Below are 22,851 nucleotides of genomic sequence, written 5' to 3'. Positions count from 1 at the left end.
AATGTTGTGGAACACATCTCGTGTAAAGACATAATCTTTAAATAAGGCCAGCTTATAATACAAAAATTGGTCAATGAAAACAATGTAATATGTAAATTAGCACAACAGATGATGAGGAAAATAAACGGAGGAAAAGGAGGTGAAAAAGAAAGGTGTTAATAAAGGAAATGAAAAGAAATAAATCATATGAGTAGACTTCCGGAAAGTGGGCAGCTGAAGTAAAACTGTGCGATGAGAATTTATATTTTAACATGACATCCACAGTACTGTTATCGAAAAGCTACAATACAATATATGAAATTTTCTTAATGCCTTTTTTCTTCCGAGAGGAAAAAAAATCCCATATTACACATTGAAATGAGAGGGGGAGAGAGAGAGGGGGGGGGCTTCTAAATAAACATCAGCTCTTCACAACGGCAGCACATCCAATCACATTCACGTCGAGGGCCCTGTTTCACAAAACTTGTAATCAATAGCAAGATACAATAGTTGTTATAAGCTAGTGTAATCCTTGCATTTGATTGGCTATGAGTACGTTTGTCATAGATGTGTGGCATTCGTCATTGATAACAAGTTTTATGAAAGAGGGCCCACAGCTCTTTCTCACAAGGCGAACTGATCTTTCATCCGGCCGAGTGAACATCATTCGCCTTTGCTCGAGGAACTGACCAATGAACGAGCGGTCAGCGGCTGCTTATCCGCCACTCCTCTCACCCCTTTCTCTCTTTCACATGTTATACATGAAAGCAACTGTCCCCTCATGTTTGACCGATCGGCCGGAGAAACAGATGCCCAATATCGACCACTACCCATCCACTGAGCCGAACAGCCTCACATCATTTTTGAGGCACATCGGCATTGAGAGGACATCTCCTCTTTTACTTCGTCAACAACAAAATTGCGAAGTTATTTTCTTTAATTTTAAAAAGAAACACTATTAAAGCTGCAAGTGCTTCAAGTTCAACTTCCTAAATCATAAGATTGTTTATTCACACTGATAAATGATAGCATTTTTCGTCAGCGAACTTTGATTTATAGCATTAACATCATCCTTTGCCAGAATAAGTGCGGTTATTATATTCCTTATTATCGTTTTTTTAGGTTTCACAAAAGTGAAATACTTGAACACTTTTTATTCCTCAATCGTCGACCGGTATTTGCATAGAATTCATCATTCGACTGCTTGTATCTCATTTTAGTCAACGTTTACGACATTTCACCTTTAATTCGACAGGACATGAACCATCGCTAAAAAGGGGTAAAAGGTGAGTGAATTTTTGTTTTATTTTGTTTTGTTTTGTTTTGTTTTGTTTTGTTTAAACAAAATTTCATTATTGAAGTAGCCATTTTTTAATTTACTATGAACAATATGAAATTTGCTGCAGTATTTTTAACGTTTATCATTTTATAAAAGTCTTAATCAAATTTGTCTATTATGTACATCAGGAATACATTCATAAGAAATGACTGATGAAACTCTAATTTCCATAATTTCTTTTTTGCATTCGTGCGCATTATTATTTATTGTAATCAAACTTGTTCAAAACATGTCATTATTGTGCGTAGTTCTTTTATTTTGCAATCGTTATTTCCAATATTTATGATAATAGTGTGCACATGACACAACGGTCACAGCAGGCGAAGTGTACTTATTTAAAAGTAAACCTTGAATATACTCTAATAAGAAATACGACAGGTACATGAACAATGACAATTTCATTTATTCAGATGTAAATCAAAGAAACTGCCCACTTTTCCTTTATTCATTTCGATGATTTAGAACAAAAGTGACCTCAATATTTATCTGCAAGTTACATTTTCTTCTCGGAATTTTTACTTTCGCTTGTGGCATCTCAGACAAGCCGAAATCTACCTTTATAAAAACTTCCGTTATGTTCTATTTGGAAAATTTGCTTTGAAAACACTATTTTACAAACAAAGACTTTGAAAGATAGCAGGAGTGTAATCCTATCTTAGCGATAGCCCTGGAAGAAAAGGAAGCCCCATCTTCTAGACCGTGCATGGCCACCACCTGCTTTAGGGTGAGCGGGCTGGAGGAGGGAGAAGGAGATTGTTCTCTTTGCTGTTTGTTGACGAGATCTTTGGATGGGCACAGCATGAGGCTGATAGCCGAGCTTTTGTTGTCCAAATTGCCTCCGTTGTAGTCAGGTTGTTTTGAAAGGTCTTTAGCCTGGTATTCATTCATGACAAAAAAGTTTTATCTATCAGAATTTCAGCTGGCTGAAGTCTTCTCCTAGTTGCTCGGATGAGGTCGTGTTGAGAGGCATTTTAGCACTCATTCATTACATTGGATCATCTATCAGACTTTCTGTTGCATGTTGCCTGTCAGAATTCCTCGGTTTAAGTCTGGTTTTCTCCAACGGAATCGACGGTATGCCATTCTTTCAAGCTCATGTCACAGTATCTATCAGAATATCAGTTGGCCGAAGTCGTGTCCTAGTTGCACGGTTAAGGACATTTTAGAGGCATTTAGGCATTCATTCATCATCGCAGTGCCTATCAGAAATTCTGGTTCCATGAGTTTTCTCCGAATTGGTTTATAGGTTAGGTGTAAGACATGTTTTCTAGGGGGTCTTTTGTTATTCTTTCACCCTCATATAATATCCATCGGGCTTTTCGTTACAAAAGTATTGGTAGAACTATTCCGTATTCGGTTTAAGTCATGATTTCTAAAGAATAATTCAAAGCATAGTATATTGAATTCTTTTGACTGAAGTGTCGTCCACATTGCTCAATCTAAGCCAAGATATCTAAAGACTCTTTCGACATTCTCTCAACTTCATATAAAAAATTATCTGTCAGAACTTTTGTTGATTGAAATGTAGTCTCAATTGCTATTTTTCCAAAAAAGTCTTTGTCAGATTTGTTTTCGTCTGAAAATCATACGCAGCGTTCATCTGTTGCAAATTGACTTTTTAAAGTTGTTCATTCGAAGATATTTGATAATACAAAAAGACATACTTGAGATTTAACATTGCTTTGTATGCATTACCTGTCTTTTCGTTGAAATGTTTTTATCATTACCATGTCTTTTTCTTCTTTTTAAATTTGGTTCATAGCAGGGCTCCCTTGTAAAACAAGCCCTCCGTGGCTTTGAATGGGACTACATTGCCTTTAAAAGAAACATGATTATAAATACATAATTATATAAATAAATAACATTGACTTCATTCATTTTTCAAATAATGATTATAAGCGATATTAAAGACCAACTAATATGTTTATTCTCATCGGCTTTAGACACTTTAATTTACACCATGCAGTATTGCCCCTCCCCGTTTTTATGCACGTTGATTTTTTTCTCAACGGCTTTAGACACTTTAATTTCTCACCAGTATTGCCCCTCCCCATTCCTATGCACATTTAATTTTTTTCAGTATCCATCTGTTATTTCAGTCATTTTGTTTCCACCAGAACTTCAATTGACTTGAGCTGTATTTATTTGAAACTGTCCTGACATACTTGTGTATTTATCCCCCTAACTGTCTGAGATATCATGAGTAAAATATTCACATGTTATAATTTTGCAATATTGTATTTCTATCATTTCTATCATTCAAACGTCAAACTTTTTAAAGACTATAAAGGCACAATTATATTTCACTTAAAATGACAAAGCGATTAAAAAAAAATATATAACCATGCTTTAATAACCGTTTTATTTCAATTCTCACCTTCCGTGAAATAAAAAACTCAGAATCCAATTATGTTCTATGGATACGCATCCAATATTATCACTAGGTATGGAGAAAACTTAAGTTAACGTCTCTTCCATAAGATATGCATCAAAAGCATTCGATCATTCCAATTTTGGAAATGTCAATTTACTTTCATATTACATTATTTGCCAATAAGTGTCAGGTACAATTGCCTCTCAAGATTGCAAAAAGAAAAACAATGTACTTTTTATGTTTACCCTAGCGACATTATGTTTACAATGGCAACAAACTAATGTTATATATATATATATACAACAGTAATTTAAATAGATCCTACGTATAAAGTTACCATATGATAGCCCCAGAAAGAAACAAACACTAGAGGTTTCTGTGAAAATTCACCAGTCGTTCTTAAGAAAGTTAATATGTTGATATCTGTTGTTCTCATGTTTTGGTGTTTGCCAATTCACTCGTTTTGAGAATGGAAATGATTGCTTTATTTTTTTTTCTTTATAAGCAACGGCTATACCAATTTTCCTAATGGTATTTTATTCTTATGTTCTCCAGAGATATTATATAAATATACCATATTGGCATACGAGAGAGGCTTTTGACATTATAAGACGCAGCTAAGTTAAAAAAAAATAGAAAGTCTTTTAATTGCTTGCCCACTGGTGATAAGCCGCTACCGGTTTAAGATTCTCTATTCTTTTGATACACAGGGATCTTCAGATTGTTTACCAAACACTACACCCGTTTCCTCCCTTCCTAACAATCGAACGTTTTGTTCTCTGCAGAAGTGTTTTCATATATCCATAAGAAAAGCTTTCAATCTCCTTGGAATGTCGATGTTTTGCTTGATGATACGCTACAAACCAGCTTCACTCCTCTTTCCAATTTTAAAATGTCAATACTCGAAAATGCAAAACTGATCCGTTCCGACAACTTCTTCAAACACTCCGACCTACACATCATGCATATAAGTCTAAAAGTTGTATTCTGGAGAAGTTTGTCGATGAAGGGACTATTGTTGCGTTTTGTTTGAACGCCACAAAATCTCGACACTTTTCTTTAGACTGAGTGGCCTTTGCTCAGCCGATCAAGCTATTTGATGGGCGCTCACGATTGCGTTTGTCCCCGGACCCTCCGCGGTGCCAACCCTTTCTCTTTCGCTACTATTGGATGGGAGTAAACTGTGAAGAAGTGGGCTTAAGTATAAGTCTGCGATTCACGAAAACAACGTATTCTCTTAAAAGTAAAATAACAGTAGAGATAAAAGAATGGCAATCTCTCAACCTGTCCTTTATTTCAAAAGCTTCTTCAGATTCTTTTTTGGAAAAGTCAAATTTGCTAATCCTTTGCCTTTGTTTGTTGAGAAAGGCTTTTACTTTCACTGTGCAACAAAAACACTTTGTAAATACGGCTCTGCGTTTGTTTAAACAAGAAACTTTTCAAGTAGCTTCCTTTATCAATGTCTGTGCAATCGACGTGATCAAACATATTTTCTGGTATTAGCAACATGGCGTGAATAATTGTAAAAGGAACAACATCTAGACCTATCAAGACAAGACGAGACGAGACGAGACAATTTGATTCGACATGCTATTTCATTTTACCTGTTAAGTAGGCCTACCAACAACGAAGAAAAAATCGGTCAATCCTACTTTCCAAAACGTGATTAAAGAACAAAATTATCCTCAAGAAGAAGACAAAGTATTTGGGCAATTAGATCTATCCATCAGTATCTTTATTTTAATATTTTACATTTCTTTCTTTCCGGGCGCCTAATTCCTGGGCGAAAAAGACATTAAAAACGGCTGGTATTATAGAGCAAGAGCACCCAAATATAAACTATTTTAAAATATCACAAAAAAGGACAAACTTTATATCCTGGTTACTTTTTTATAAAAATCTTTTTTGATTTTCCTTTAAAAAAAGATACAACCCACATAATAGTTTCATTCATGCCTGGTTAATATCTGTTAATTTTTTTTATTTATCTATTTGTTTGCATTAATTTAATATTATTGTTGGATTTCATAATAGTCAAAATTAAGATACATGTATGTTTACACAGTTTCAATGTCGGACAAACATCTGATAAGCTTAATCGATATTAAAACCAATGTGGAAGATGTGTTCATACTGCGTAAAACTCCATTTTTGAACTGGTAAATTGATAATAATCAACATAAACCAGATATAACAATGTATGAGCATAATTATTTTAGTATTGTTTACTCTGAATTCGATGTCTGTTCTTCTTCAACCAAATTTGATGTGGATAAAGTTATACCTTGATTAAAATGCAAAGATTATGACATAAGATTTATCACAACCCTTCCGAAACATCGAATTATCTATCACATAAGCATTGATCTGATATTTTGTTTGACAACTTACGTCGGCATAACCATTAACAAACTTCACTGTGTGATAAATATATTACCTAAAATCATGTAGGCTATGCCGATAATAATTTCAAAGAAGTTTTCTATAATTTGTTTTTGCAGATTTTTATGGGAAATGACTGCCATTCAATTCACTTAGATCTGTTCTTAATTATGATTAAGATTAATATTTAAAAATATATTATCATTTCAGAACATTTCTACCACTGACCTGGCGTCCGAGTCAATTCACTCCTCGCAATTCCTCCGCCGTTGGGCTTCGGCGCCACGAAGCGGCAACAACATCCAGAACGCCGTAGAAAACTAGCAATTAAATCACCTAAACTAAACGCCAAGCTAGCGAGAATTCGTCGCCAAGGTACCGGGAAGTCTGCCGTTCACTCGCAACCATGCCTCGTGCCTTTCTCATCAAACACAAGCGAGCTCGAGTGGATAACATTGCAGATGAGTTGCTAGCTCGTCATGAAATGGGTCATGGAGGTAAGCAGTTCACCCAATAATTTTTTACTTTTTTATATATCTTTTGTTAGTTTGTTGGTGCTGTTATTTGTCTTTCTTCTTTTTTGACTTTTTATTTCTTCTATTTTCATTTGACTCTCCTCTGATGTATTCCTGCATTGTTCTTTTAACATACACTGTTGCTCATAACGGTGGAATATTTTTTTTTATCCCAATTTATGGAATTATTTTAAAAATAATTTTAAAATACTAGATCTAGATAATAGTATACAGTCTCAGATTTTATTGAATAATAATTTGCCAATATGTGTTTTGCGTGACTGCTAAAGCATGTATATTATGCTACTATGTTTATCAACTAGGGGACCTATGCCCTTAAGTCATAAAGGACAGTAATGAGGATTAATGCCTCACAAAAGGGCTCTGATATAGCACATCGACACGGTGTTGATCCTGGGGCCTCACAGTTACGAGGCCATTGCTTTGTCACTGAACCATGACTGTACGCAGCGGGGGCTATGGTAGGGGGCAGTTTCCATAAATTTAAAAAAACACAGAAAATGCAATAAATGTTCAATAATTTATTGCATTCTACCCCGGTCCCCAACATAAAAAAATCCTCTGGACGGCCATGCATTATGGCTCAAGGCATGGGCACACAAAAGATTTTTTATGTTGGGGACCGGGGTAGAATGCAATAAATTATTGAAAATTTATTGCATTTTCTGTTTTTTTTTTAAATTTATGGAAACTGCCCCCTACCATAGCCCCCGCTGCGTACAGTCATGGTTCGGTGACAAAGCAATGGCCTCGTAACTGTGAGGCCCCAGGATCAACACCGTGTCGATGTGCTATATTAGTGCCTTTTTGTGAGGCATTAATCCTCATTACTGTCCTTTATGACTTAAGGGCATAGGTCCCCTAGTTGATAAACATAGTAGCATAATATACATGCTTTAGCAGTCACGCAAAACACATATTGGCAAATTATTATTCAATAAAATCTGAGACTGTATACTATTATCTAGATCTAGTATTTTTAAATTATTTTTAAAATAATTCCATAAATTGGGATAAAAAAAAATATTCCACCGTTATGAGCAACAGTGTATTTCATATGTGAGAACAGTTACTGTTACGTATTTCGTTTCTAATTGGTCTGGTTATATTATTACTTGATTTCTTTTATATATTGCAGTTGTTTCTTTATTCACTCCAGTCAAGCGAGAGAGATAATGTAAAATGATCAGCAAAATGAGAGATAAATAAATGAAATGTTCAAAATCAAAAGGCCTATACTAGAATGGCCTTTTCCGCTTAGAATTAAGTCATCTAGTTGAGGAAGGAAACAAAAGCAATACACCAAAATTAGTACAACTAAATAATTGTAAAATATATTATTTCCTTCATTAAGTTTCTTCCTTTTTTTTTTAAATATTTGATAATTCGATGATGATTTACATCATCATGTTAATACGGTTGCCTCATACAAAGCAAATAAAAAGTCATGCAATTTTATGCAAAACTAAATTCATTATCCTTTGACATCCAACTGTTTCATTTACGATTAATGAGTTATCAATACGTTACGTAACTGACACATTGATTAGAGGATGAGTCAGAATATCCGCTCTGAACTGATTGTTAATGACTTTCAGATAACGCCATTTTTAATTTTCCACTTATTGTTAAAATTACTTTCAATGCTATTACTCTTCTTCTTCACAATAATATCATCAATATTATTACCATTATTATCACCATTATTATTATCATCGTTATTATTATATTTTATCTATCATATAATTACTAATTTTCCATTCATTCATGTTGTGATTATCGGTTATCCTATAGGTCGTAATAAAACGGTAAATTTTTATACTAGTTATTGACCGCTGTTTTCTAAACGTTATTGTTGTTGCAGATGGTGAGGACATACGTATGAGAGGTTCGGAGCGAGGACTTTCTCCGTCACGGTTTGGTCAACACATCTGCACAAAAGGTCTTTCAAAGCGCGAACTCAATGCTGTTGAGATGGACATGGAAGCACGAGGCTTGATGAATTTTCACCCCGCTTACACACTGGCTCCTGGTATGTACCCTCCTCCTCCTCCACTCCTCCGCATGTCCACTGGTTCAGCTTTTGAGAAGGTTCATCCTGGTGCCCCCATGCCAGAAAACCTCGGAGTTGGGTTTGGCCCTCTAGCTGGAAGCGTAGACCCACAGCGGTTGGTCCTTAACCCATGGCTGGCTGGATACCCCGAACTCGCGGGCCATAATATCCTCCGCGATCGCCTCTTGAACCATCCCGCTTCAGCGTACCTCATTGCAGATCCCAAACGCGGATTGTACCAAATGCCACATGGAGCTTTTCTGTCAAAGCCTTTAGATGAACCTCTGGATTTGAAGGTTCGTGGACCATCTCGAGAAGGGCATGAAGATGAGAAGCGGGAGTTAACCAGAATGTCTAAGGACTATCATCCAGAAGACGTTCTATCCTTTAAGAAACGCTCTCTAGGAGGGCCAGTTAGACTACCTGTCGGGACAGAACCCGATGACTATCCACGATATCCTCCGATGTCATCAGCTATTCACCCATCGTCCTACCCGTTCTTCGGTATTCCATATGGTCATCTCTTGGCTCAAAAGTACCCTGGTGGCTTTGGCCTAAGACCAGTTGAGCGTAATCAATATTTGGGTCAGCGGGGACCAAAAAGGATGGAAATGTCGCCACCAATGGCATCCCATGCATCACCACAGCCTGACTTGGACCAACCGCCAATATGCAGTGTGAAGCCCATCTTTAATGAACAAGACGAAAGCAGCAACTCCCCATCACCACTCTCGAATGCATACCTAAGTCCGACTATCCTAAATCAGCCACGTTACGCCCTCTCTCAGGAGAGCATTGATGATGACGACAGTGACAATCAGTCACCCTCACCGGTCGGTGGGAAGCGTCTCACAAGGCAACCCATTCTGGGCGTGGAGTACATCCAAAATGGCATTGACAACGAACTTCGGCATGACTTGGACAGCTCCCAGGAAGCAGAACAACAACACCTATCACAAGACCCCGAAGAACAGTATCTTCTGCAGGATGAACCAAACCCAATCCCGGAGACGGATGCAAAGACTGGATGCCAGCCCAACGTGGATGAGAAAATTAACCTTCCCATGATTCCAAAGTTCAAGGGAGAGACCAAGGGTCGAAGGTCAAACAGTGCAAAGACACCACAACCCCGGAAGTACATGTGTGACGTTTGTGGCAAGGGATTCAGCAGAAGCAATACATTAGTCACACACAAGGTAAAGCAATATATTTTTGTACAATTTTGAGATTTAGATTGCGTTCTTGAGAAAATGTATGAATAATATTTTCTATTTCAAATAAGACATGTAATATATCTGGAATTCATACAATTTTTTTGTAATACGGGTAATATTTGTTGCAAAAAAAATTTGTTGATCTTGCAGGAAATTATAAAAATATGAAAATAGTCAGTTTATAAAATATATCACTTAATTCTGTGTTTTTGTATATTAAGCGCTTTACATTTTAATTAGTTATCATTCTTGTACTAGTAAGTCTACGAGTAAGCCTAAGAGTCATTCCTGTTTTGTGTCCGCCATATTGCGCTTTTGGAATTAATCGAAATAACAAGATTTGGATAAGCTTTATTGCGTCCCACTGAGAGTGACATTATATTCCGCTTTAACGTTTTAAGATACTCTCAGTTCTTTCTCATCCTATATTCTCCCTTGCATTCATTCAGCCATTCATGTTGTGATGTTCACAGCGGCAGCTGGGCACAGAACTATAATCTACAGACAAAGCAGGCTTAACTGGCTGATCTCTGTCCGAAATACTTATTACCACTTTCCCTGGTTCTATCTTATTTAACTTGTCTCACACAAAGAAGTGAAACAAATAACGGTTCCAATATCTTCTTTTCAGGGGAAGGGGTTTCTGTTTGCTATATGCCAGGTGGGGGTTGTGTTTAAATTTCACTCTCTTTTTGTCCAGCTTTATCTGACCCAAGTGGCACAAAAGGGTGGCAGCTTGGGATTATTACGTAAGAATGAAACGCCGGGTATTTTGTTTGGCGGATCAATAGGGTATATGCTTATCCCTCCAAACCCCTGCATCCACGCGCCAAATATCGATTCGACTGGGTGATAATGCTGGGGAATAAAAGAGGGGCACGCGAACGAACTAAAACGATGTTCAATGCCCCTCAGGATATCATGCACAAAGGATAAAATTTATTGTGGAAGGTTTCTTCAATGTTCATTATGTCACTTTGTGGCTTCCCAGTACAATAGTTTCATACATTGTGCAATTCGCTCATTTGTAGACAAGACAGTGTCATTCAACTCAAAATAGTCAATGTGTGTATATCGATAATGGTGAGCAAAGATGGAAAAATGCAGACTTTTGAGAATCAGGGAATCCTAATCAGGGTGAACAAAATAAAAAGACCTAAAATTGAATAAAAATGTCTTTATGAAAAATTAAGCGTATGTTTTGATTTTGGTGGCTTTGCATGGGGAGGATGGAATCTCAAATTTTTTAATAGCCTCATCGCTGATTTTTTTTTTTTTTAAGGGTTTATTATCAATTACCAAAACATATAACGTGTTAAACAATAATTTTTGCTTTCATAGCCAGACCATGTCAGTCCAATTTAAAGTTAACCATACCAACTCAACATAATTTATAACATATTCCGACAAGAAAGATTCCAAGAACCAAATCTTCTTCTTATAAAAAGAGAAAGAAAAAATTACATGTAATACATGCAACTTTACTGAAGCGACAGCTGAATTAATGAATATTACGCTTGTAATTTAAACTGTTTTCTTGATGAAATCGATGCAATGTCAGGCCTATTAGTAAGCTGCTGATATAGAAGAAGAAAATCACCACAATTATCCTTGCCATTCACGTCGGTCATTCACTAGTTGATAAACCCTGGGGTTACGGCGCAAAATGAACCGGAGGCTAGCTTCGGCTCGTATCGATTTCTTACCTAGACCAATAGAGCAATAGCGCAATTAAAAAGACACTGTCGTATTATCACCCTCACTTCCAAAGACTAGCCCTTGTCCTTTTTGTCTTCCATATTTCCAAAGGATGATGTTTCTAGGGGATCCACAGCTATAGGCTGTAGTAAGAAGGGTTTAATTAAAAGGATACAGAGGCCCCCTTTTCTCTTCTTCTTGGAATGGAACGTTACGTAACATTTCGTTTACCAATTTAATACATGAATTGCTGAATGGAGGAGGGGAAGGATGTGTTGTGTAACTGCGTATTTTCGGAAGCCAGTGTCTTTAGTTCATTCTTTTCAATCGTTAATTATAAACCATTTTCAAAATAATACTTTAAGTGTTTGTTTACTTGTATAGTACACTTGTATGTTACCTAAGGAGGTATAGTGTCCAAATACAATATATATAATATGCAATACCGTTTGCCGTCTTCTGAAAATTTAAATCTCATTTTTTAATCACCGTATTTAAATAAATACACAAACAAACATACAAAAATAATGCATATATTTTTATGTTTCTTTTCTTGTAATTTTCATGCGATATTTTGTTTCATATGTGTTATTTTACTTATGTTTTGTAAATCAAAATATTCATGTACCATGTTAATGAAATTTACTAACGAAACACATACACGATGATGATTCAAAGAATTTAACATAATAAGCTATTTCATTATAATTATGATTAAATTTGGTGAATAGATTTGAAAAAAGAGACACTGTATGGTAGGCATGATATGTTGCTTATCCAGAAATTTAATAGTCTAAACCTATGGGATTATTAAAGTGGAGGGGGTGTGGTGACATGTTTCCTTGCTTTGCAAGATATTTGATATGCGAAAACTGATCAAAAGAATGATGCAAAGTAGGATAACTATTCTCTCTTTCTCCAAATTCATTAAGGCCCCTCATTCCATTCATTAATTCTATCTCTACTTTCTTCTTCAAATCATGTAGCGTATCCATACGGGAGACAAGCCGTTTTCCTGTGAGCTGTGCGGGAGAGCATTCCGTCAGCCCGGGAACCTCACCCGTCATCGACTCACTCACACCACGGTCAAGCCCTACGTATGCTCGCAGTGTGGAAAGGTAAAACATAGAAAATGCAATATTTTATTTCAAAGCAGCATAAATATTGTCACCTCATAACACATTTAAACAATGACTGTTCAACCATGGCGCAAATTATAGGGAAGGGAGGATGGGGAACACAATATCAAATGTCAGTGTCGATTTTTTTTTTCATTGTCTAAAAAGAATAATCAAAATGTTTTGTTTCTATGTACACACTTATATTTATTTCATTGGGAAATAGGGATTTTTTTTCTTTATGTAGGCCTGGGTGTAGGCAATTACCATTTCATATATGTTTTCTTTCTTTGTTAATTGCTTCGTAATGTTTTCAATTTTAAAATGATTTATCAACGATACATGTAAAGTGTCTTTTGAAAGGTATAATTATTCAATTAATTTATATTATGATATGACTACTGTACATGTATATTGAATTTTGTTAAAAATATATATACATGTACCTAGTTACATAATGTATTAAATTGCAAAAAATAAAATCAAACTAACAAAACAAATGTGAAGTATTGTAAAAATTTGGGTAGCAATGCTACTGATTCCTAACAACTAACAAAATTACAACACATTTCAACTAAAAATTGCAAACTGTGAAGGAAAGTAAAGATTTATTACCTTTCAACAATATTTTTTTATCCATTCCACATTTCCTTCATAAATATTACATTATAAAAATGTGAATAAGTAACACTTGGCAAAAATATTCAAAGGCTTCAACTGCAAAGTTATGAAAGAGCGCCATCACACCATCATCAAAACAAAACAAATTGCAGCCCGAACAAGTGATGCGACAAAAGAGGAAAAGTGCAATATGTTTTAAATACTTAATATTTGAATAAATGATTGCAAACCGTCGAACTTATCTTGATTTCTCCTTCTCTGTGATCCTGCAGGCCTTCAACCGAGCATCGAACCTTCACACTCACATGAGGACCCATACCAACTACAAACCATTCGTTTGTCAGTACTGCGGCAAGGGATTCCATCAGAAGATTGATATGAAGATACACTCCTATACACACACCGGTAAGAATTCTCATATATTTCATGAAATGAATATGGATCCCCCCCCCCCCCCACTTATAAAAATCGTATCAAATACACATCGATAAACTATCACAATATTCTTTTGGTCAACTTTATTTTTTCTTGGCAGGTGAAAAACTGCAGAAGTGAAAAGAAAACAAAATTAGCAGACAATTTTAATATTAAGAATATGAACCCCATCCACAAAAATGTAAGCCCCTCTTGGTTAAAGTCATCAAAAGCATTAATCTGATGGAGAAAAAAAATTGTACAATCTTGAGGCTTTTGAGGAGCCTATAACGCGATCGCAAAGACATTCAATGGAAGTAACCCAAAGTAATTTCAATAGCCTTATCTACCACCTTTTGAAATGCGCAAACAATTTTGGGAATGGGCCCACATTTTGTGTTAAAAGATCTGCTTCTTTTTTTGTTCTTTTTTTTGGGGGGGGGGAGGGGGTGGGGTGGTATTCACCTTTAAAGGTAGTGATATGCCTTTCAACATCCTAACCTAAAGAGTGAAAAGGGGGTTTACCTGGAGAAGGCTACCATCAATATACAATTTAAATAAAACCTTTATTCCATTTTATCTTTTTTTTTTGGAGTTGTGACAACTAGTGTTTGATTTTATCATTATGAAATATTACAATTTCAATTCTGTGACGACAATTTTCATACTGGTTTTACAGCATTGTTGAATATAAAACAAGAATGTGTTTAAGTATTGCTTTTGGTGAGAGGGAACACCAAATCAGATTTAAATAGATGCTATGTCACATCTGCGGCTCTGCCCTCGGAACCTTCATCCTTTTCCACTTAGAGCCCTCAACACTTCATTTGTATTACCCGTGTATATATCACTATTCGGAACCCAAATCACAACCCTGAACAACTCCAATTGAATATTATCATCGAAGGCCTCAGAGGAGTTTTTAAGTTTTGAGCGTTTGTTTTTCGAGATTCGACTTCTGCCAGTATCAAATTCAAATCAGTTTGTTGATTAACGTGATCCGAGTGACTAATGATGAGTGTTTACGTGTGTTGTTGGTGTTATTAGAATATCTATTTGCGAAATAGATATTCTAATGCAGTGGATTTAATCCACCGTACTGAGACACATCCGTTGCATCTATTTTTAAAAAAAAGAGAGAGTCACACCCCTTCCCACAGCGCTTGAAAAAAGAAATCATTCTAAAAGACCAATGGATACGTCGAATAACAATTTGTTATTGTTTGGTTATGCAAATATAATAACTATTGGCTGAAAGTTAATCGTCAAATTGAAAAACTTAAAGCCTTAACAAAACCAGAGCAAAATATGGAAATATACTCTGAAAGCAAAACTGTAAAATATACATCGATAAATCTCAATATTCTTTTGGTCACCTTTTATCTTTTCTTGGCAGGTGAAAAACCGCACAAGTGCAAGAAATGTGGGCGTGGCTTCAAGCAACTGACCCACTTGACCTACCATATGCGCACGCATTCGGAGGTCAAGATGTATACATGCGCCTACTGTGGGAAGGGGTTCAACCAGAAAGGCAATCTACAGGCACACATCTACCGTCATACCGGTAATTTTAACTCCTTACACAAATTTATAGGAAACAAATCGGTTTCAGTATACTGGATGTCATAACTTAGGAAGGGAGGTTTGCACTCCAATAGGGCAAAACAACTATGTTGCGTTGATCAAAACCTGTTAAAGAGGATTGACATTAATTTTAGGTCATAGTCCGATTTCAGGCCTTTTCCTTTTCAGGCTTCATATTGTACAGCACAAAAAGACAAAAAGGGAGTCTAACATGTCAGAGTCTCTTAAGTGTAGATTCATTGGTTGGAATTAACCGGTATTCCTGTTGATTAATGAAATGGACAATAACAGTGAGTACTACTGCCAACCGCGTCTTAACCTCTTCTTACCACTTTTATCTTTCTCACAGGCGAACGTCCCTACCGCTGCGAAGTTTGCGACAAGGGTTTCACGCTGGCGAGTACGCTGAATACTCACCGACGCACACACGCAGAGAAGAAACCGTTCGCCTGCCAGTACTGCGGTAAAGATTTCTACCAACGCAACGCCTTGAAAAGTCACCTACTAGCATCTCATCCGTACTCAGGGGGAGAAAGTCTGTTATAAACACACTCCAATGGAATACAAACGATTTATAGATGGATTAAGATATAATAAATTTGTAAACATGTAAATCATAGGTTTGTCAGACTGCCAGGATGAATTGCCAGTCGGGCTTAAACTGCTTTCCTAAGTTTCAATTTTTTCTTCTTCAATTTTTAACTCATTTTTTTCCTTCAATTTTCAATTAATTTTGTTGTCAATTGTCAGACGCAGACTATAGGGATATTTAAAACTCTCTTTTAAAGAATAAGAAAAGATTGTAAATGTCTATCTTTCCAGGTAGTCAGAAGTTTTATATATTTTTTAAGCAAATAGAACATAGGAGCAAAACATGTTTCAACGAATTATCTACTTGATTTTGAATAATTGCATGAACATCAAATAACAAGAAATTACAAAAACTGTACATTCAATAATCATGAATTGCAATCAATATTGCACTTATCAAGGGCAATGCTTCGAAAGCAAAGATAAGAAAACATACCGTACATCAGGTAAACATATATTTCATTCATTTTTATTCAAAGTAACATATTAGGAATAAGCTATTTCAGTTCATAACTGGAGAAAACATAAATATCAAAACTTATTCAATGTCAACAGTACTAACGATTGTTCTGTTCATCAATTTTGTCAGTTATTGAAATATTTTCAAATCCTATTGGGTATTTTCATATCCTATTGGGTATTACGAGTTATTAGATCAATTACCTTTTAGTGGAATATTACATTCTTACTTTTATTACTTGGGATGATTATTTATTTATACTTTACATTTTGATTTTAAATTGGCATGCTTATCTTCTGTTTCATATCGTTACGTACTTTAACTCGTACATTTACTTGTGCCATTTAACCAAAATAACTCGCGTATTAATGTCGATTATATATTTTTCTGTTAGTGTAACGAACCGTGTTTGAAGTCTTATGTAAATGTGCAATATATTTGTTGTCATATCAGTATTTAACAAAGTCATTTTTTAAGCTAACCTTGAGTTAACGATATCATATAGCTAACATGTAAATATTTATATTAAATGCACAACTAGAAATGTTACATTGAATTCATATGAACTATTGAAAACAAAGACAATAAAAAAAAATCATATTGAAGAGCTATATCTCAGCCGTTGTCCGATGTCTAACAGGAAATAGGACTATGTCCGGCAAAAAAAAGATTTTGTGGATTTTGTAGGTCTGGAAGGGCACCGGTGGTTTATTAAGTACCTCGTTCAGCGACGGAAAACTTAATTGTGCATGTGGTATACGTTAGGAAAACATATTTGAAAAGGAATCGTATTTGAAGCTGTAGAAATCAAATAGTTCATACTCACAATGTACAATATGGAGAGCTTAAAAGACTATAATATTGTATAACAGGTAATTCACATCTCGAGATATCTCCAGTGCGTTTAAATACAGCTCTTTGGCAAATTCTATCAATAAATCATGCTTTCTGTCACACATTAAATATGACATGTACACACAAACAAAATAATCATAATTTGTTGTCGTTGTTCCTCGTGACTGTAAGGGTGTGTAAGTGAGTGTGTGCGTGACTTAAACAATTATGATAGTAATAATAACGATAATGCTGCTGCTGCTAATAATAATAATAATAATTATGAAAGATATCATCTCCCCTTTACCTTGAAATACTGATATCTAAGCTTTGAAGATAGGAATATATTAAGTAGCTTTTATAAAAGACTAAAGATATCTTCTGCATTATATTTTGATTTAAAGTTTTAAAAAAATAAGAGGAACAGGTCAGTGAAATTTTGAGTAAAAAGCGATTAAAAATAAGAAAGTTATGAGTTTTTGAGGGTGCGATCAATCAAACACAAACTGGCAACTCTATGACGTATCTTGTGAGGTCCCCTCCCATTTATCCTGTAATAAAAAACTTGTACTATTGTATTATTGCAAATATAATTTGTATACAACCTCTGTTTTAAACAAGTTTATTTCGTCATCAATAACATTAAAAAATGAAAGTTTATGACATTATCTATACAGAGCAAACATGAGAGAGAGAGAGAGAGAGAGAGAGAGAGAGAGAGAGAGAGAGAGAGAGAAAAGAGAGTAAAGTATTGTCATTTGGGGGGCCGGGTAAAAACAAAGTGCATAAATCTTCTCAAAGTTTTTAAAAAATTGTTTTTAATTGATAAACAACAGGTGGCGCTCTTTTATTTCTTGTATTACTAACTGCTTTTGTGTCACGATTCTCTCTCCAAACTCACTATAATTACTTCCACAATGGTAAAAATTGAGCAAAAGACAATCTTATATTGACCGAAACAGTGCTCATACAAAACTCATTAGCTCGATGCCTGGTGGACAAGCTAATTTAAATGACGCTATTATAGCTGACTAAATCATATTCCAATAACAAAATGGGAGAATACTGTTACCCTTACGGTGAAGCTTTCTCTCTCTCTCTCCTCCCCCCCCCCCCCGGTTTTGTATGTCAATTTTAAGGCATTAAATAATCTGTAGTAAATGTTCCGAAAGTATACATTTTATCATCATCATACCGTCCTCTCAATAACCGGAAACAACTGGAATATTCAAATAAAATTCAGTAACATGCTCCCATGTCAACCTAACGATAAAATGTGAAACGCTTGTCTGCAGTCCAAATATAATATAACCCCTATTTATCCATTTCTGGATACACCACTGTATGAGTATTTTGGTTTTAAAAAAAGGGGTTTCAAATCGCATAAAAGACCACTACAGGGGAGCTGCTATATGCTGTAGAATACTATACGTTTACAATTACGTGTATTTATATTTGAACAATAAATATTCACGCATTTGTCCATGTTAACTGAAACCACCATTGACCTACATGACATAGACAGTCAACATAATTATACAAGTTAAGTAAATTTCACTTGAATTATTTACATAAGCAATAATCATATGTTTGTAGACAAAATTTCGTGAGAGGAGGGGGATGCAGTAGCCCCCGCGCCATCCTTTCGTCATATTCGTATATGTAGAAGCTCTATATCTTGCAATAAAGTCAAATTGAATGCTCATCATCATTGTTCATATGTTATTCTCGTTGCTCAAGGCCTGAGAGAGTCGAGTAGAGCGTTTTCTGCAGCGAGAGCAGTGGATGGAGCAACACGTAGAGCATACACCAACACAGCAGAATATGAAAGCAATGTATGCCGTCAGAGCTTCCAAGCAAGCAAACACGATCAAACAGATCCCAATAGCCAGCAGTTGCGACTATAATGAATAATGAATAATGAATAATGAATAATGAATAATGAATAATAAATAATGAATACTGAATACTGAATACTGAATACTGAATATTGAATACTGAATAATGAAAAATTAATAATTAATAATTAATAATAAACAATGAATAATGAACAGTGAATAGTGAATAACGAATAATGATTATCGAATAATGAATAATGAATAATGAATAATGAACAATGAATAATAAATAATGAATACTGAATACTGAATACTGAATACTGAATAATGTAAAATGAATAATTAATAATTAATAATAAACAATGAATAATGAACAGTGAATAACGAATAATGAATATCGAATAATGAAAAATGAATAATGCATAATGAATAACGAATAATGGATAATGAATAAGGAAAAGTGAATAATAAAAAAGGAATAATAATTCCCCACCACATCCACCCCATGCTCCCTAGCATTTCATTGCCTGGTGTACCAGCAATGCACGCACAACGACTGGATCATCGTTACACTAACACTTATACAAATTGATTATAATCTTTTATAATAATGATAATAATTGGGTCTCATTAAAGAAGGGTAGCCACGCCATTGACAGTATGAACATGATTAGTACTGCACTTCCTGCGGGCCCTGCAGTTATCATTATCCAACAATTGCGAAGTGCCCATTTACACCCGGGTGAAGATAGGCAAACGTGGATTAATGTCTTGCCAAAGGACCTTAGTGCTGGGCTGGGATTCGAACCCTCAACCTTTGGACCCAGAGTTAAGTGAACGAATCACCATACCACGACACCTCCGCATTCTATTTCTTCTTACTTATAACCTGCATGATTCCCCTACTCACCTCGTCGATCTCACTGGGATCGCATGGGTAATAAATGTAGACTATCCCTCGACAGGAATTGGTCCAATTGATCAGTTGGGCCACATAAGCGCCCAAGGTAATTGTATAGGCCATCGTGCAAAATGATAGAAGTGATAGGATCATGTATGAACCAATCTGCAAGAGAGTTATACAAACGAAATGATCTCATCATGCCTGAAGGTAAAATAAGTTACAAGTAAATGGTTTATGAAATAATTTACAGCTAACAATTTAAGTTATCCAAGTTTGTAATTTTTCAAGGATGTGAAAATGAATTTGTCCCGATTTGTGTTTCTTGAGAAAGTGACATATTACAGCTTACATCTAAAAGTATTCAACAAAGCCCTAGTTCAGCAACTCTACCTTTCATCAATGAGTTATTAAGAAAACATAACATTTACAAGGGATATGATTAATTTAGTTGTTAATTGTATAAAAAGGAGATGATGGAGAAACTTTACTCAGAAGGTTCTTCTAAATTAAAAAATTGCCATTAAGGGATAATAAATGCACCCTTTGGATTCTTTTGATAGGACTACAGAAATAAACCTGTATATAGTACACATGTATATAGTCTATACCACGACTTTATCATTTTCTTCTGCAATTAAATCCTCATGAAAAAACTGTGGTACCAGTCATGGCAAAAATAAAAATTGAGCTGATGTTTTAAAAACGCTTCTTACTATGATTTTGCTCATGTCGAAGGATAGAATGCCAATGGTGCCACATGTAAATACCTGAGGGAAAAGAGAGACAGGCGGATAAACCATTAATAAAGAACCATTATAGTTCAGGTGTATTGTCAAATGAAAAAGTCTTTTGGCTAGCTAGTGGACATCTAGGGAGAACAGAGCCATTATATTAATGGTCCCGAATAGAACCATCCAGCCGTATACTTTTCAAATAATTATCATTATTTGTTATGTTCATACATGCTTTGTTTTACTGAAAAGAAAACCAAACCAAACCGAGGATAAATCACCGGACACATAATCACTGGTAAAGGTTCTGTGTCCCTGCGAATTCATAAACCCCCTTTGACAAAAGAAAATAGTCAAAGCCAGATCTAGAGTCTTGCAATAGACCATTTTCTTAATGTTTGTTAAGTGACATGTTGAACTTAATGGTAACGAGGCACTTAAAGATTTGTGCATTAAAGTTGATTGCATTACGAAAATGACCTATTACATAGGTATCCATTTATTGTTCCGCTTCCCATTGGTTGGATAACCCTGATGAATAACCCTAACCTCAAGCCAAGTGAGACACACTATACATGGCTCCTGCCCTTTACCGGGGCCGAACTAATTCGGCGCTATAGGGCGGACAGGGCATCTGGCCGTGATTAGGTTGTAGTACAAGCTATACAACGGGCTTGTAGGAAGCCTTAGATTTTATGTTTTATAAAAATTCCATCACTTTAAATTATCAGCATTGCATCTTATTGTTTTAACACCTTCCTTTCAAATCATTTTTAAATGACAGTGCCAATTTAATTTTGAGATCGGTTAAGCCGCTATAATTCTGAGTTTACCCTGGCCTGCCCTTTATAATTATAATCTTGTAATCTAAAATAAAGGGGAAATCTACCCTGCTATCAAATTGCTTTAAATATAAACCAGAAAAATGCGAAAAAGACAAATAAGTGAAAGTTTGGGCATTATCCGATTAAAAAATATATAAGAGTTACTAATTTGTGTTTGATTGATCGCACCTTCCAAAATGCATAACTTTCTTATTTTTATTCGTTTTTTGCTCAAACTTTCACTGACCTATTTTTTTCATTGTTCTGCTTCAATCTATTACCCAATTCGATATCAGGGTGAACTTCGCCTTCAATTGGCCACAGGAACCTAGGGCCAATGGACTCAACATAACATTAATTTTAACGTCCAACTGATCCAAAAGCAAAGCCTAACTCCGCATATCAATTGAACGTACTACACTGTGCAAAGGACTGGACAATATTTTTCCAACACTTTGCCTAACGTTGTACCAACCATCTGTTGGGCAATATTTTGCCCAATGGTGTTGGTAAACGTAAGTACCCTACTTCACACGTACATAATAGTTTGTCCAAAATGTGGGCAAAGATATGACCCTTCAACTGCCCGACTACGGTAGCCCACTTGTTGGGAAAATCTTGACCAGCTGTTGGGCAAAATACGAAACACAATTATGCACGCATTTACGTTTACCAATACCACCGGGCAAAAAAAATAAATAGATGTTTGGGTTGACTATTGGCACAACGTTGGGCAAAGTGTTTGAAAATATTGCCCAACCTTTTCACAGTGTAGGGCTACAATTAAGAATCGACGCACTGTCTCATGGTCCCTACCAGAACACCAATTGACATATTCACGCAGAATGCTTCTATGGCGCCGTGCAGGATTAACATAACGCAACTCAATGTGATGATGCCCATGCTCCACATGAGCTGCAGAGAGCCGGTCAACCGTCCTGACATCCTACTGTAGTCCAGGAACACCCGGGGGCAGGGACAGCATTTGTTCTTAGATGGCTTGTTCAAGTTGTAGATGACGAACTTGGATGTGTCGTTGGTGATGATGGTCACCCCTCCGTCACTGCCGTAGAGTGAGACCTCATCGGCAGAAACGGGAATGTTCCGGTCGGTCAGCATCTGTACGAGTACGTCGAGAATAAAAGAGACACAATCCGATCCGAAAATTAAATTCGGGTTAAGAGGACTTTGCACTGACTTCTCTTTGCCATGCCTGTGCCACGTTTTTATTTATCATGGAATAAATATACCAAATGGTTATTTAACTGTTTCCAGTGCAAGAGTAATATATACTGATGTTAAAAGTTTGTCATGTAGCTAAGCAAAACCGGAAATAGGCAATTTTGCAAGGCTATTG

At 35.8% G+C, this 22,851-nt stretch overlaps 2 protein-coding genes across 3 annotated transcripts; one reads left to right on the top strand and one right to left on the bottom strand.

The window, feature by feature from the left end:
* The first annotated feature begins 766 nt into the window (after positions 1–766).
* Positions 767–17,350, top strand: LOC581084 (zinc finger protein 875). Of its 2 annotated transcripts, XM_011675361.2 has the most exons (7): positions 768–1,265; positions 6,285–6,571; positions 8,475–9,859; positions 12,562–12,693; positions 13,587–13,719; positions 15,125–15,292; positions 15,662–17,350. In XM_011675361.2, the coding sequence occupies exons 2-7, from the start codon at positions 6,481–6,483 to the stop codon at positions 15,856–15,858; spliced, it is 2,106 nt and encodes a 701-aa protein (XP_011673663.2). In that variant the 5' UTR covers positions 768–1,265; positions 6,285–6,480; the 3' UTR covers positions 15,859–17,350. The 2 variants fall into 2 exon arrangements, with proteins under 2 accessions (XP_011673664.2, XP_011673663.2); XM_011675362.2 differs by lacking the exon at positions 15,125–15,292 and having other exon boundaries at positions 767–1,265.
* A 971-nt stretch (positions 17,351–18,321) lies between these two features.
* On the bottom strand, positions 18,322–22,613 carry LOC105442801. Its single transcript, XM_011675368.2, has 4 exons — positions 22,311–22,613; positions 20,653–20,706; positions 19,946–20,101; positions 18,322–19,098 (listed from the first exon to the last, which is right to left on the bottom strand). Exons 1-4 carry the CDS (start codon positions 22,611–22,613, stop codon positions 18,913–18,915), a joined length of 699 nt encoding a protein of 232 aa, XP_011673670.1. The 3' UTR covers positions 18,322–18,912.
* Positions 22,614–22,851: the final 238 nt, after the last annotated feature.

This window comes from Strongylocentrotus purpuratus, unplaced genomic scaffold (genome assembly GCF_000002235.5).
Source record: "Strongylocentrotus purpuratus isolate Spur 01 unplaced genomic scaffold, Spur_5.0 spur5_scaffold_7, whole genome shotgun sequence".
Classification (NCBI taxonomy): domain Eukaryota; kingdom Metazoa; phylum Echinodermata; class Echinoidea; order Camarodonta; family Strongylocentrotidae; genus Strongylocentrotus; species Strongylocentrotus purpuratus.
The sequence above is the reverse complement of the archived record's forward strand: the minus strand, read 5'-3'. Positions and strand labels throughout refer to the sequence as shown.